This window comes from Apteryx rowi, unplaced genomic scaffold (genome assembly GCF_003343035.1).
Source record: "Apteryx rowi isolate R43461 unplaced genomic scaffold, aptRow1 scaffold_23, whole genome shotgun sequence".
Lineage (NCBI taxonomy): Eukaryota > Metazoa > Chordata > Aves > Apterygiformes > Apterygidae > Apteryx > Apteryx rowi.
Genome location: NW_020448641.1, coordinates 562387 through 575303, shown reverse-complemented (window position 1 = coordinate 575303; position 12917 = coordinate 562387). Strand labels below are relative to the sequence as shown.

The following is a 12917-nucleotide window of genomic DNA, read 5'->3' as shown; positions in this document are numbered from 1 at the left end:
TGCTAACGCCGCAAACGCTGCTAGCTTTAATCTCAGCGGGTGCTGCATTAGCAGAAAGTTAAGAGGAGGAGCTTGGTTTCTGTCTCCTCGATAAACGAATTGTCAGGTCGGTGCYGGCTGGGTGAGAATACAGCCAGCTTCACCTCTCCAAATCTTGTTAGAAGATGGGTAGAACAAGACTTCTGAACTTAATTTTCAGAGTTTGTTTAGTTTCGCGTGGGTATCCCAGAGAATTGGAGCCGGATTCTCAAAAGTATTCAGGCATCTAACTCGGTTTAAGGGTCTCCTTGGTGTCTAGTTCCAGCCAAAGCAGTAAGTGGTAGGCATCTCTTTAATCAGTTCAAAAAGCCATCTGTCTCTATCATTTAAAATTCCAGTTGTCATCTTCATTAGTGACAACATATACTTTTGGTTTTTTACTTGTATTTTTTTCCCTCTAACCCAGTTTTTTTTCCCCAGGTTTTCTTTCTTTTTCTTTTTTTTTTTTGTTCTCTTTATTTTTTTCCCCCTTCTGCCCCCACTGGATCCAGGAAGCAACTAATCTAATGTTTCTTCCTAGGCTTTTAAGGTGCTTCTGGAGTCTTTCCATTCACCTGGCCTTCTAGTTAGCAGTAATGACCTCTGCTGGGGTTGAGGGTTGGAAAACAGCCCGGGAGAGCACCTGAAACTGTGGAGCTGACTTCAAGGAGGGCTGGCTGTCCTTCCACTGCCATCTCCTAGTCTCAGAAGCCTTCAGCTCAGTGGCTGGTTGTGTGGACCCGCGGTGAAAACGATAAAACAGCCTTTTCTGACCTGGAGTGAGATGGAGAGGACAAAAAGGAGAAGGGGTTTTGTTAATTTGCTTTAGCTTGCGTGTAGGATAACTGTTCCCTGCTCTTCCCCTCCTCCCCCAGTGTTTTATCATGTCTACGATCAAACTTTCCTGTGGTGGAAGGTGAGCGTTCAGAGGGAACCAGCTGATGCTGAAGTTAAACAGGAATGCAATTGTTACTGCCTCTAATCTCCTAAAAACAAGTTAAAATCTTTGAGCTGGACTGTTTGGCAATTCATTGATACGGTAGTGCTGCCTCGGGTAAAGAAATGCAAGGAAAAGCAGTGCAGCTTCTGAGTGCCCCCAGAGCTGCGTTTCGTCATAGYGTTAGGGCAGAGAGAGGGAACATGTGCGGTCTGACCCTTCAGAAGGTGGTAAGAAACCCTGCATCAAGATCTTGCCTCTTGCAGTACTTGAGCAAGAACCTCTCCCCTCTATGGTTTGGGGTCCGAGTGTTGCAGGCCAAAAGGTCTCCCTCTTTCAGGTGTTTATACAGAATTTGCATGCATAACGAATGCTGGAGGGCCTAATCCTAACCGTGGTGGTCCCTAACGTTGGCTGGCCTGAGACGACCCTGGTAAGCCTGGGACATGTGGTGACTGATACGGGGCTTGAGAGCCGTGGACAGGGAGCCGCTGTGCTAATAGGTATCTTGGTTTTGCTCGTCGGTAGAAAAGGAATATCACGCGAGGCACAGTCCTGGCCCCTGCAGAGCCTTAGCGACTTCAGGTAAGCGTGGGGAAGAGGTTAAAATGACCTTCTCYCAGTTGCAGTGACCGTACATGTGGGGTGTGGAGAGGAGATGAGATCTTGCTCACCGTTGTGTGAACACCAGCGTACAGGACTCAATCTGCTGGCAACTGGGAGCTGCCTTTTAATAAAGTAAAAGTAGGGATTGTGTCCCAAAGGTAGAAGGAATTTGTCAGCTTGATGCTGAACCTTGAGCGCCTCAGAACTAGTCCAAAACAGAGCCACAGTGGAAGTTTTTTCCCTTCTGCACTTTGCCACGTTGGTGGAGAGGTGTCTCTCACTAGCCTGCGTTCTCCGTGCGGGAAGTTGGTTCATCTCATGTCTTTGTCTCCTGGGCAAGGAGATCCTTGTTTAGAAATCGCTGAAGCAGCAGTACACCTGTGAAYGGGGAAGATGGGATGTAGGTGGTGGTGGGGTTAGACTGCAAAGAGAGAGGAGACTTAGGAAAGTCGTCAGAGTGCGTTGTTTTAGATGTAGAAAAAGAGGCCTGAACCCCAAAAGGGACAGAAGGAAAGCCTGTATCGTCTGCTTCATTTTGGGTGTTAAACTGTGTTTAGTATTACATACAAACATGAATCTGTTGCATTTCTCTTAAAAAGTAGTGAGTGGCTTGGGGAGCTGAGCAGGAACTAGAACGTTTGGTGCCAAGTTCCCAGATAGCCAGTAAATCCGCTTTTGTTCAGGTCCCATCCATGCAACTTGGATACGCGGTTCCCATTGCTTTAGCAGTGAAGAAATGGGTCTTAGGTTTTAAGCAGAAACTACATGCCCAAGTTCATGGGGTTTTAGCCTTCAGGGAATTTATGTGGGAAGCGTGAGTGTTTTGCGGGCACACGTGTGCCTACCTGCCTTTAGCCGCCTTCGCACTTGTGCCTTGAGGAACAGTGGGATGTAGTTAAAAATAGATGTGTGACTTTTTCAAAAGCTGTGGCATTATTTRAAGAAAAAATGGTGATAGCTTACCTACCCGGATGTCTTTTCCACTGTAGCTTAGGTGATAAATACTGGTACTTGCTGCAGTGACAGTATAAACCATTAAGTCATTGACAGTCATTTTGTTTTAATAAATTCATTCTTCTAGACTATAAACTGCATAGTGTTCATGTTCATAAAGAAAGAAATTTAAATGAATTTTGACTACAGTTATAATGCTTTTGATAGTAAGTCTTGGCAATTTTGTTGCAGTTGAACTTGTAATGAGTTATTTTGCAATCGTGCATGAGTGTAAATCAGAGGATGGCGTCTTCCGTTTCCAAGGAGAGATTGGATTGAGGTAATTTAATCCATTTGGCTATGTCTGTCCCAGAAACAGGGATTAAAAACAGAGAATGAAATCACGTTCTGCAGTATATTCTGATGCTTGTAATAGCGGGACACTCTCTCATGCCCCTAAACCAAAAACTCATAGATTTTCATTTAAGTTGAATAGATTTAAATATGCAGAATCGATGATGGCAATATGGAGATAGAGGAAATACTTGAATGACGTTGGGATTTGTATAAAGCAGTCCGTGGGAATGTGGGGAAGGCTAGCGAAGTTCACGTTTCTCCTTTCGGTAAAAGTAAACTTCGACTGGAAAGGAAACATCTCTTATTATGTAGTGGGTAGAAAAACAGTGAAGTTAAATCCTCTTATGAAGAGCTGTGCCCGTACAGAAACCGGCTTCAGGCTGTCGGGGCGGGGAAGAACACCTAACGCTGTCTGGGGCACCGGAGCCTGCCACGGGTCTCCAAGGTTAAGACTGAATTAGTTCAACAGTTAGTCTTCCCGTAGCTAAACTGGTCTGAGGTAGCTTCAAGTCTTCTAGTGCATTTTTAGCAGGAATAAATTCTGTGAGAGGTATAAAGAAACTGAAAGTAACCTTGCTTTATTGAGGGTTTTTTTTTCCCCTCCACCTACGCTGAACGGACACTAATGGCAGGTGATGATATGGTGATGAGAGAGTCTACAGCCTCTTTGGAGTTGTTTTTCTTCCCCCTCGGCAGGAGGAATAGGGTTGGTGGGCAAGATACCACACGGGGAGGGTGGGAAGGGAGGCAGGTAAGAGAAGCAGCAGAACTCTTCCTGCCCTCTACGCAAAAGCCAGTGTGGTAGGGAGACTTGCGAAGGAATGGTTTCTCAGCAAAATGGATTTCTTAGGCTTTGGAAACGCTTCCAGTAAGAATAAAAACAAATCGAGGCTGACCCTGTGGGCAGTAGCAGTAAAATATCGCCCCTCAGGAGCAAGCGCTTCCATCGCTTGTGTGTCTTGGCTGTTGGTTGTGTATTAAGATACCRAGTTTTGTTACTGCTTAGGAGGAAACGTAGTTTTCAGGATTCTGGTGTYGTGTCTGAAGCCAAGAGACACAACCGAAGGAACCGTTTGCTCCTTAGGGGCTGTATTTTACTGCTAGTGCCTTTACTGTAACAGTCGGAGATCCAAAGAGCAGAGCTCCCATCTAACTTGCTTTGTATCGTGCTAAAATCTTCCGGTGCTGGGGATGCTTGCAAGCTCAGTCGGGAAGGTTGGGGGAGCTTTCTAAACTCCTGCTGTGCTCACTTCTGCATCATGAGAACGGAGGTACAGAAAGGAGTTTTAGGGAGACGGTTGTTCTGGATTTTTTAATTCCTACCTGGGTTCCAAACCCAAAACGGGGATGGAAGGATTTAGCTGCGCAGTAAGCACATGCAGTCGTGTGTATTAAAATTTCTCGTGCAGCTTTTTGTTGCAGCTGTGCAGAGAACGCAGCTCTCGATGATGCTCTTGGATGTCACGGCAAGCTGCCGGCCCGTCCCAGCGCCGGGAGTGAGCGCGCTGCTGTGCCTTGCTTGCTCTGCTGCAGTCTGGTGCTTGCTTGACGCCGCTTTGTGCCGAGATGCCAAGCTGTGCGCTGAAGCAGGCAAGGCGCGAGCGTGTTCCCCTCCTGTCAGCTCGGCTGTGGGTGACTTCTTGCGGAGCCGAAGGGTGGAGGCGGATCTTACCAGAGCGCCGCAATAGGATTTGCCAGAGCTCGTCTATCAGTGCTCTTAATCCTGCGTAGCCGTGACCCTCGTTACGCAGGTTCTTTCCCCGGAGCTTTTTGCTGTAGCTGCTACCTGGGTGCACTGAAGCAAGCTGGCATGGAAAACGAATCTTAAGCTGCTTTGTTATTTAGCTGCGCGGTTCAGGTAATCCTTCATCCAAGAGGCAGGGGTTTTGTTTTTTCAGACCACTAGTGTTACTGCAGCTTTGAGCTGAAGCTCAACCTGGACAACGGGCTGCTGCTGAATCAGGGTCCAGACACGCGGGAGCGACCAATGCTAGATGAGAAGTCCCTGCCTCAGGGAGCTGTTGCTGGTTTGGGTTTGKTTTTTTTCCTATTTTTGTGTAAAGCCTGAAACAGCAGGACCCCACCCTAAAAGGCTTCTGGTTAAAATGACTTATCTGTCCACTGTACTTCTCTAACGCACTTAGCCAGGCTACGTGTGTGGGTTTGCGCATTTACTCTGATGCCTCAGTCTGGCTGCATCTCGGCGCCCAGGCGGAGCAGGAGGCCTGCGGAAATCATTAGACTGTTTCTGGTTCTTCGTTGCTCTTCTGCAGTTGTTGTTGAGTTGGAGGTTAGAGTTAGTCCAGAGCTGCATAATCAAAATAGGACAGAGGTATCCTAATCACTGGCCCATTAGTTTCTTCCACAAAAAGTGTTGTCACTGCGCTTCCCAAGGAAGGTTTAGACCAGAATGCTGTGGTTCCCTGGAGTGCCGTTTCTGTGGCAAGATGCGCGTACCAAGATTAGCAGGATTGTGAAGTACTGATATGTTAACTTTGGTGCATGTAAATCATCCCTTCAATAAATCTAATGTTTGAGTGCTTTGCTTCTGCCAAGTGAGAAGCTTCATCCCACACCAGATGTTCAGGAAGGAAATCACCTTGATGGACTGGGTGCGCATTTGCTTGCTGAGAATCGGGCTTTTGGGAGCAGACAGGGTCAGGGCTTGCTTGGAGGAGCAGTGAAAGCTGCACTTGTCTCCAAAAGGAACTTTCTGTTCCTTACATGTGCAATTTTCTGGTGTGAGCAAATTAGAGTAGTTCATTGCGTGAAAAATCCCCAAAATTTGCAGCCAAAGCTTCAAGGATGATAGCACATTTAGTTGCCATGATGAAGTGTGCTGACACCTTTGATCAGCTGTACAAACTGTACTCGCTTTGTTGGTTATCGTTTGAGACACACCTAAATTCTGAGGTGTGTCTGTTTAAAAAAGCTTCRTAGAACAAAAACATGTATTCCAAATTATGTAAATTCAACAGTTTAATCCTCTTGATTCACTAGCATTCAAACTTGAAAGTCATCCGGTTGAACTAAACTGTTTTCTAAGTAGCAGGTTCTTGCTCTCTCACTCTTCAAATGATGGGAAAGGACTCTTTTTTTAGTGTCCAGATAACTTGGTTAATTCTGTTTATTTCAATTTGAGAGGAGCAGTGACTTGGTACCAGAATCAGACTAATTCCTGCTTGCTTAGTTTATGCAAACTTTATTTTTAAGCTTGGTGGGAGTCTCCATGGAAATCAGGTGAGAGAGGTGCTGTCTGTGATGGCCTGAGAAAAGAAAAATGAAGCCGGTGGATCAGAGCTGTGATAAATGGGACCCATGTTCCCTGTTCTTCTATGATCCGGTAAAGAAAACTGCTCTTCCTATCTCTAGTCTGGGGTCGTTCATGACCTCYGGTAACACTGCTTTCTGCTGATGCTTCTGGAAAGGAGAAACATCCTGGTCTGTGCATGATACGGGGAAGTGAGGTTTGCAGCAAGAGAGCAGCAGTAGCATAGGATATTCCTGCAGTAAAGTGGTCCAGCTTGAGGATGGAGCTGGGGAAGAAGCGCAGTCGTGAGGCCCGATGCCTGGATGGGGTCAGTAGGCTCCTCTCRGGAGAAGAGCGAGCCGGCGCAGTCGGGTGGAGCCAGAAGGAAGGCGTCTCCTTGCAGCAGGCTCTGTCACCTGAGCTGTTTTGTTATGCCTCTTTCTTAAGAGAAGTGTGATCGAGAGAATTCCTTCAGCTTCCCTCTGTGCTGTGCCGGGTAATGGTTGCTAAAGCCCTTCTCTGTAACGCTACCTCCTCCTTTGCTTGGGGAAAGGTACTTTCTCGTAGCTGGAAGGAGAAAAGACTGCTAACGAGGGAGGGGACTAGCATCCTAAACTGAAACTAACTAGTGTTTGGTCTGTAATGGTGAAACACTTTTTTGATGGCACTTTCCCTGGATGAGCAGTACTTCTGGAAAGCCAAGACAGTGAGCATTGTCCATTCTGAGACGGTGTTTCAGGGTAAATATTTGTTGAAGTACTATGTTAGCATAATATCCCTGATGTCAGGCCAGCAGCATAATTTCTGGTGCAGAAACCCAAAGACATGACTCATGATTACGAGTTTCAGTGTTTCAGAGGATTTGCTTTTGCTGATACCTGTGCAAGACTTTGATAGCCTGTGATGAAACTTGGCAATGGACACTAATACATCATCATTTGTAATCTTGGTATTCTGGAATAATGGCATATCCCTTATTTGAACAAATAAAGATCATATATGCAAAGGCCAATGGGAGAGGAGCAAGACTGTGTACTGGTAAACCTCTGGTTTGAAACTGCAAGTTATACATCCAAGTCAAGTTCACGTGTTGACTGAGAAGCTGAAAAATTAGCCAGGCAAGTACGGTGTAAAGAAAGGAACTTTAATAGGTCCCAAAAGTCTCCCTCTCCTGGCTTTACCAGCCTGCTGATAGAGTAAACTGCTTTGCTGGAGTATAACTTCTTAGTGCAAAACTTCTTAGTCTGTGCAAAGAGTTCATGGAAATAGAGATTCTGATCTGTTGTTCTCTGTGCCCTTTCTGGCAGAAGAGTAGGTCACTTCTCCTAAATTTTGAATGCTGTTGGGTTTTGTTTGTTTTTTTTTTTCCAGTGCCAGAATCGACTGCCTTTTTTTTCAAAAGTAAAGGGAAAATGTTGCCTTATTAGTATGTGGAAGTCTGTTTTTTAAGAAAATAGCATGTTTGTTATGCACAGTTTTCCCTGAGAAGCATCTTTCAAACACTGACTCTGTCTCTTTCCCTCCCTGTCTTTTTCACGCTATTTTAGGTCCGGATTGTTTTGTCTTCCGTCTTCCCTTCCAAAGCAAGAGGAGCCTCCTGCTAACGCTTGCACTAACTGGGTTCCTGACGGCCAAGATCCTGTGCAGGGTGAAACCAAGTCGCAGCCTGCTGTTGAAAAGCCTCCCAAAGGAAACAGCGATGAGCAAGTACCGCCTCTTCTGCCTCCCCCACCGCCGGGCAACCTTCCTCCCTACCCCCCTTATTTTGAGGGAGCTCCTTTTCCTCGTCCRCTATGGCTTCGGCACACGTATAACCAGTGGGTCCCTCAGCCACCACCACGGACTATAAAGAGGACAAGGAGACGTTTGTCACGGAATAGGGACCCGGGAAGGCTCATCATGAGCACTATCAGACTAAGGCCAAGGCAGGTGCTCTGTGAAAAGTGTAAAAACACTCTGAACCCCGAGGATGCAAACACAGCTAGGCAAAATGCTAAAACAAGGAGGAAGCTGAGCATTCAGGACAAAGAGCAGAAAAAGCATAGTGACTCTGACTACACCGAGAAAAGAAACAAAAGAGAAAAGAGAGAGGAAGACAAGTTTTCTGGGGAACTAGTACATCGAACACCAGTTATAAAAATATCCTACAGTACTCCCCAAGGGAAAGGTGAAGTTGTAAAAATTCCTTCTCGGGTTCATGGCTCAGTCAAACCGTTTTGTTCACAGCGAATATTGCAGAATGGAGAGGAGGACCAAGAGGAGACTAGAGACTCTGAGCGATGTCGAGAAACCAAATGTTTAATGGACAAGTCAGCAGGCAGCCAGCTTGCTTCCATTCCAAAACTGAAGCTCACGCGGCCTGTGCATTCCAGTGCAGATGTTCCACCTCCAAAGATCCGACTGAAGCCCCATCGAATAAATGATGGTCAGAGTGTTTCAATTTATAAAGCAGAACTTATTGATGAGATAAATGTCCTTCAGAACAGCAGGGAGTCCAATCCTGCTGCATTTTACAATGATGAATCTACAGACAGAAGTTTAGCTGAGATATCTTCAGGGAGTTCAGGTGAAGATGATGACTTTAAAAGATTTCCCCAGGGTAAAGATGGACATGATAACTTGGCTTTCCTTATGAATTATCGTAAAAGAAAAGCAGATTCTTCTAGTTTATCCGTGTGTAGTAATGACAGTCTAGACGAATCCAAGTCTTCTAGTTCAGAAGTAACATCACCAGAAATGTGTGACTTTATACCTGGTGATGATGCATCTGTCTCTTCATCTTCAAAAGATGAGCGTAAAATTGTGCCACCATTAACAGTTAGACTACATACGCAAAGTGTGTCTAAATGTGTCACTGAAGATGGAAGAACTGTTTCGGTGGGGGATATTGTTTGGGGTAAAATTCATGGTTTTCCATGGTGGCCGGCACGTGTTCTTGACATAAACCTTAGCCAGAAGGAAAATGGGGAACCTTCATGGCGAGAAGCTAAAGTRTCATGGTTTGGTTCTCCAACGACTTCATTGTTATCTGTTTCAAAACTCTCTCCTTTCTCTGAATTTTTCAAACTGAGATTTAATCGCAAGAAGAAAGGGATTTATCGGAAAGCTATCACAGAAGCTGCAAAGGCAGTAGAGCATCTGACTCCAGAAATAAGAGATCTCTTAACACAGTTTGAAACATAACTTTGCCTCCAGTRTCAGGTGAGTGCTTGCTGGCCTAATGCTTCCCACGGAAAAACTTTTTTGTGTTTTAAYCTGCATTCATTGTTTGCTTGCATTTCTTTTTCCTTAAAGACTGGGGTTGACACTTGTTAAACTTAAATGTGTGGGTGTTAGTTGGTGGTGGTGATTTCATAGGTGATAATTGCCTGTAGTTTGAAACTTTGGAAAGACCCATGGGAACTGGAGCCCCAGATCTCGTAGGGGACTACAAAGTAATTAATACAGAGGACGCAAGTGCTACTGGGCAAATCCACTGGAAGGKGTTTCCCACAGGTTCCTGCTTGAAGAGCTAGAAAAATTGTAGTCGTGTATTAGAGCCATTTATAGCTAGGATGTGGTGAGTATTGATGGTGCTTCATTTAGGCTAAAACTAATCCCTTGTGGTTGGAGAGCTAAAAGCTCCTACACCTTCGATTTCTTTGAACTATATTCAAAGAACTAAAACTCTTCTTGGAGTCGAGATTGTATTTGTCACAATTAGGTACCGATACCAAGCAATTAACAATTAGAAATGCCCTCRGAGGCCCTTGTCTCCCCTGCAATTGGTTGATTTCTTGTGAAGACRTTTTCTTTAAGACTCTTCAAAATGAATGTACCAAAAACTGTCTTTGACTGCCGAATGATATTTGAACTTCYTCACTGTGCTTGGGGTTAAACCTGCATCTGAAAGGGTGGTGCTTTGCCAAAGTATAGCCTAGATCATCAAAAGCATTTCTTTTAGGGTTCACAGGCAACAGGGGGTGGGAACATCACCACCATGGGAGCAGATTCTTGGTAATGCCTCTACAAATATTCTGCTTTTACTGTTTGCAAGYGTGGAGGGGTTAGAGAGTTGGGGAACTTGCACTCCTTGTCACTTCAAACAGTCAGAAATTTGTCCAGATTGAATATTTTGTGCCTAAATATATAGGATGTAGTGTGAYTGGAAATAGCATTGCCATCTGCAGTTTCAGTTGATGCTTCCTACTATACTACTCTCAGTGAAGTCCATGGGGAAAGCTCCYATCAACTTGAATAAGATCTAGGCTTATTTGGCAACCTTCCAGTAGTGGCTGTCATAGTATCACAGATGAAGTCTTGTTTACTGTTAAACAAGGGGATGGTTTGACTATGAAAGCCATATAACCATTATGAAAAGTTTTGCTAATGAAAGTCTAGCTTTATACGCTGTGTCCTGTAGCGACATGTTGTCCCCTAATTTTTTCCACTTTCTTAATGCTGGAAAGGCTATCTGTACACAAGCCAGTGCTATTCCTGCTGTAGACCTGTCCATTCTGYTTAACTCTTGTTAAAGGCTTTATTACATCAAGAGGATTTGGGGGCTGACACGGGTGGTATCTGATTTGTAGACACAGAGCAGAAGGGGTGTAAAGAGGTCTGTAAACCRGGGGAAAGAAGAAAATGTTGAGAATGGTAAGAAAGTTACTGGAGGGCCTGGATTAAGGCCAGACCTTTCCTCCTTTCCRTACTTGTCAAGCAAATCTCTCTGTGTATATATGGGTGTATAGATATATTTAACTGCGTGTCACCATTTTACTGGCCTCCTTCAGCTGCCTTCCCAAGGATGATTCTCTGCTTTAAATATCTGAGGTGAGCTGCCAACCCGGTCCACCTGGCTGCCTCTCAAAGATTACAGAGTAATTGGATAAACAGCTGCAGTTACTCAAAAGAAAACTAGGAAAGCAGAACAAGACAGCTTTCCACATTCTGCATGTGTCACATTTACTCAGTTTCCCTGTGGGACCAGCATGCCTAGTATTTTGGTGCATGCCACCTATAAAACAACTCGCTGTTGCTGAGACCTGCCCTATATCTAATTCCCTCCATTCAGGGGAATTTAATTTTGTTGTTTTCCTTGAATTTTCCTAAGGTAGAGCTGAAACACTTCTATCGGTTGCTCATTGACTGTTCTTTCCTGAAGGGCATAACTTCAGTTATGTTTGCAATTCCTTAGTCCTAGAACCACGGTGACACTGGAGTTACAATTAAATATCTGAAGGCTTTGAGGCCTTTTACAGGCAGTACGACTTTATATCAGTTATGGTAGTTTCGAAGAGCAGGCTTCTCACTGTTAACATTGCACTTCGCTGCTGTGAAATCCGTGACTTCAACAGCAGCTGCCCAAAGGCCTGTTACTGTTAACAAGCAGAATAAGCAAGAGTCCAGGAGATGCGTATAGCACTTTGTTAATGCTGCTTACATTAATCCTAGGCATGTCAAAACTGAGTAACAATTGACGCTTTCTATTGTGAATCTTTCTGTCTTCTGGCATATGATACTGTTCTCCAAAGGAGGTAGGGTAATTACTGGGGGGGGGGGGGGAAAAATCAGGTAATTTGTGAATATGTGTAAAGCTAGAAGTAACTGGATTTAAAGAAAGAATGCTTGTTTTTGGTTAGAAAAGCTGTTATCATTTTAGGGACAAAATAATACAAATCCATACTTTTTTGCAAGGAAGAGACCCCCTGTCATTYACTGGCTACTAAAATAAGTTTTCTGGAAAAAGAACAGGCAGGTCAGCAACCCATGAAAATCAAATTCATAAGACACTCTTGGTTTAGAGTRTAGTCAAGAGAAAAACACCCACTAAGCATGTTCTCATGCTGCTCTGTAGCTTCTATTTTTATATCTCATGTACAGAGCGCCTCTGTGCATGTGTACCGCAGCTCKGATACTGTTGTGCTTCAGAGGCGTCTCAGGTCTCTTGCACGGTAGCTAAATACTTACGTAATTTCTTTTTATCGTGGGATATCTGTCTAGTTCTGAAGCACTAGATATTAGCTCATCTCTGCCCGTTTTGTTTCTGTGATTAAGACCTTCTTAGTTAACAAAAAGTAGCTGACCRGACTGAAAACTCTGGGAACGTCAGCACGGTAGATCGTGTTACTCGGCTCCCTGGACCTAACCTGCTGTTTGTGCCTGCCTTCTGCYGAGGCCCGCGCGCTGCCAGAAGTCGTGTCCGAAGAGCGGTGAGAGCCAGGACGTGGCCTAATCCCTTCTCAAGGCTGCCCGTGGTGGCAGAGCGCGAGGAAATGGTTGCCTCTAGCTCCGTCTGCAAGGATGTTTCCCTTTATCTTAAGGAAAGCCTTTAAATGCACTTAGAAATCCAAGCGAGGCTGTAGCTGAGCTGCTCTTGGCAAGGCTCGTGCTTTGCAGCACTTCTTTGTTCTCCAGCTTTCAAATTGCTTAGGTAGAACTAGCCGGGATTAAAAGATTGTGTTTACTGTTCCTTGAGATAATTTAAGTTGTTCGCTTCCCTCCCTCACCTCCTGCCACCAGTTTGTGATGCTGAAAGATGCCAGCTTGGCTGGAAAGGTGGGTGGGGAGGGGAAGAGAATAAGGGTTGGTGCATCCAAGAAATGCTCTCAGCAGAAGCAAGTCGCACAGTTCCAGCAAGCTCCCATGTGTGTCTCAGGACAGATTCTAGCAGCACGTTTTTCTGCTGAGGTTTAGCCAAGACCAAACATGCAGATGCTTGCTTCATCCTCGCTGTTATCCTCTGTCCTGCAGGCAGCTTTAATTGCAGCTTCCTCTCCCAGAAGAGGAAAGGGGAAGCATGCTGTCCTCCCAAAACTCTGCAGCCTTCAGGGGAAG

The 12917-nt window shown here is 45.0% G+C and overlaps 1 protein-coding gene across 11 annotated transcripts in view; it reads left to right on the top strand.

Annotated features, from left to right (window-relative positions):
• The first annotated feature begins 544 nt into the window (after nucleotides 1-544).
• Nucleotides 545-12917, top strand: part of PWWP2B (PWWP domain containing 2B) — a 49507-nt gene continuing 37134 nt past the window's right edge. For 5 of the 11 annotated variants that reach the window (XR_003253459.1, XR_003253460.1, XR_003253457.1 and 2 more), the window contains exons 1-2: nucleotides 1305-1540; nucleotides 7649-9302. Coding sequence is in view for 6 of the 11 variants with exons in the window: in XM_026065571.1 (XP_025921356.1) it covers nucleotides 1326-1540; nucleotides 7649-9284 (1851 nt within the window). In the remaining 5 variants the exon portion in view is untranslated. Of the gene's footprint in view, nucleotides 935-1304; nucleotides 1541-2683; nucleotides 2835-6064; nucleotides 6195-7648; nucleotides 9303-12137; nucleotides 12293-12917 lie in introns of those variants that run through there. The other 6 variants (XM_026065576.1, XR_003253458.1, XM_026065573.1 and 3 more) reach the window with 6 other exon arrangements.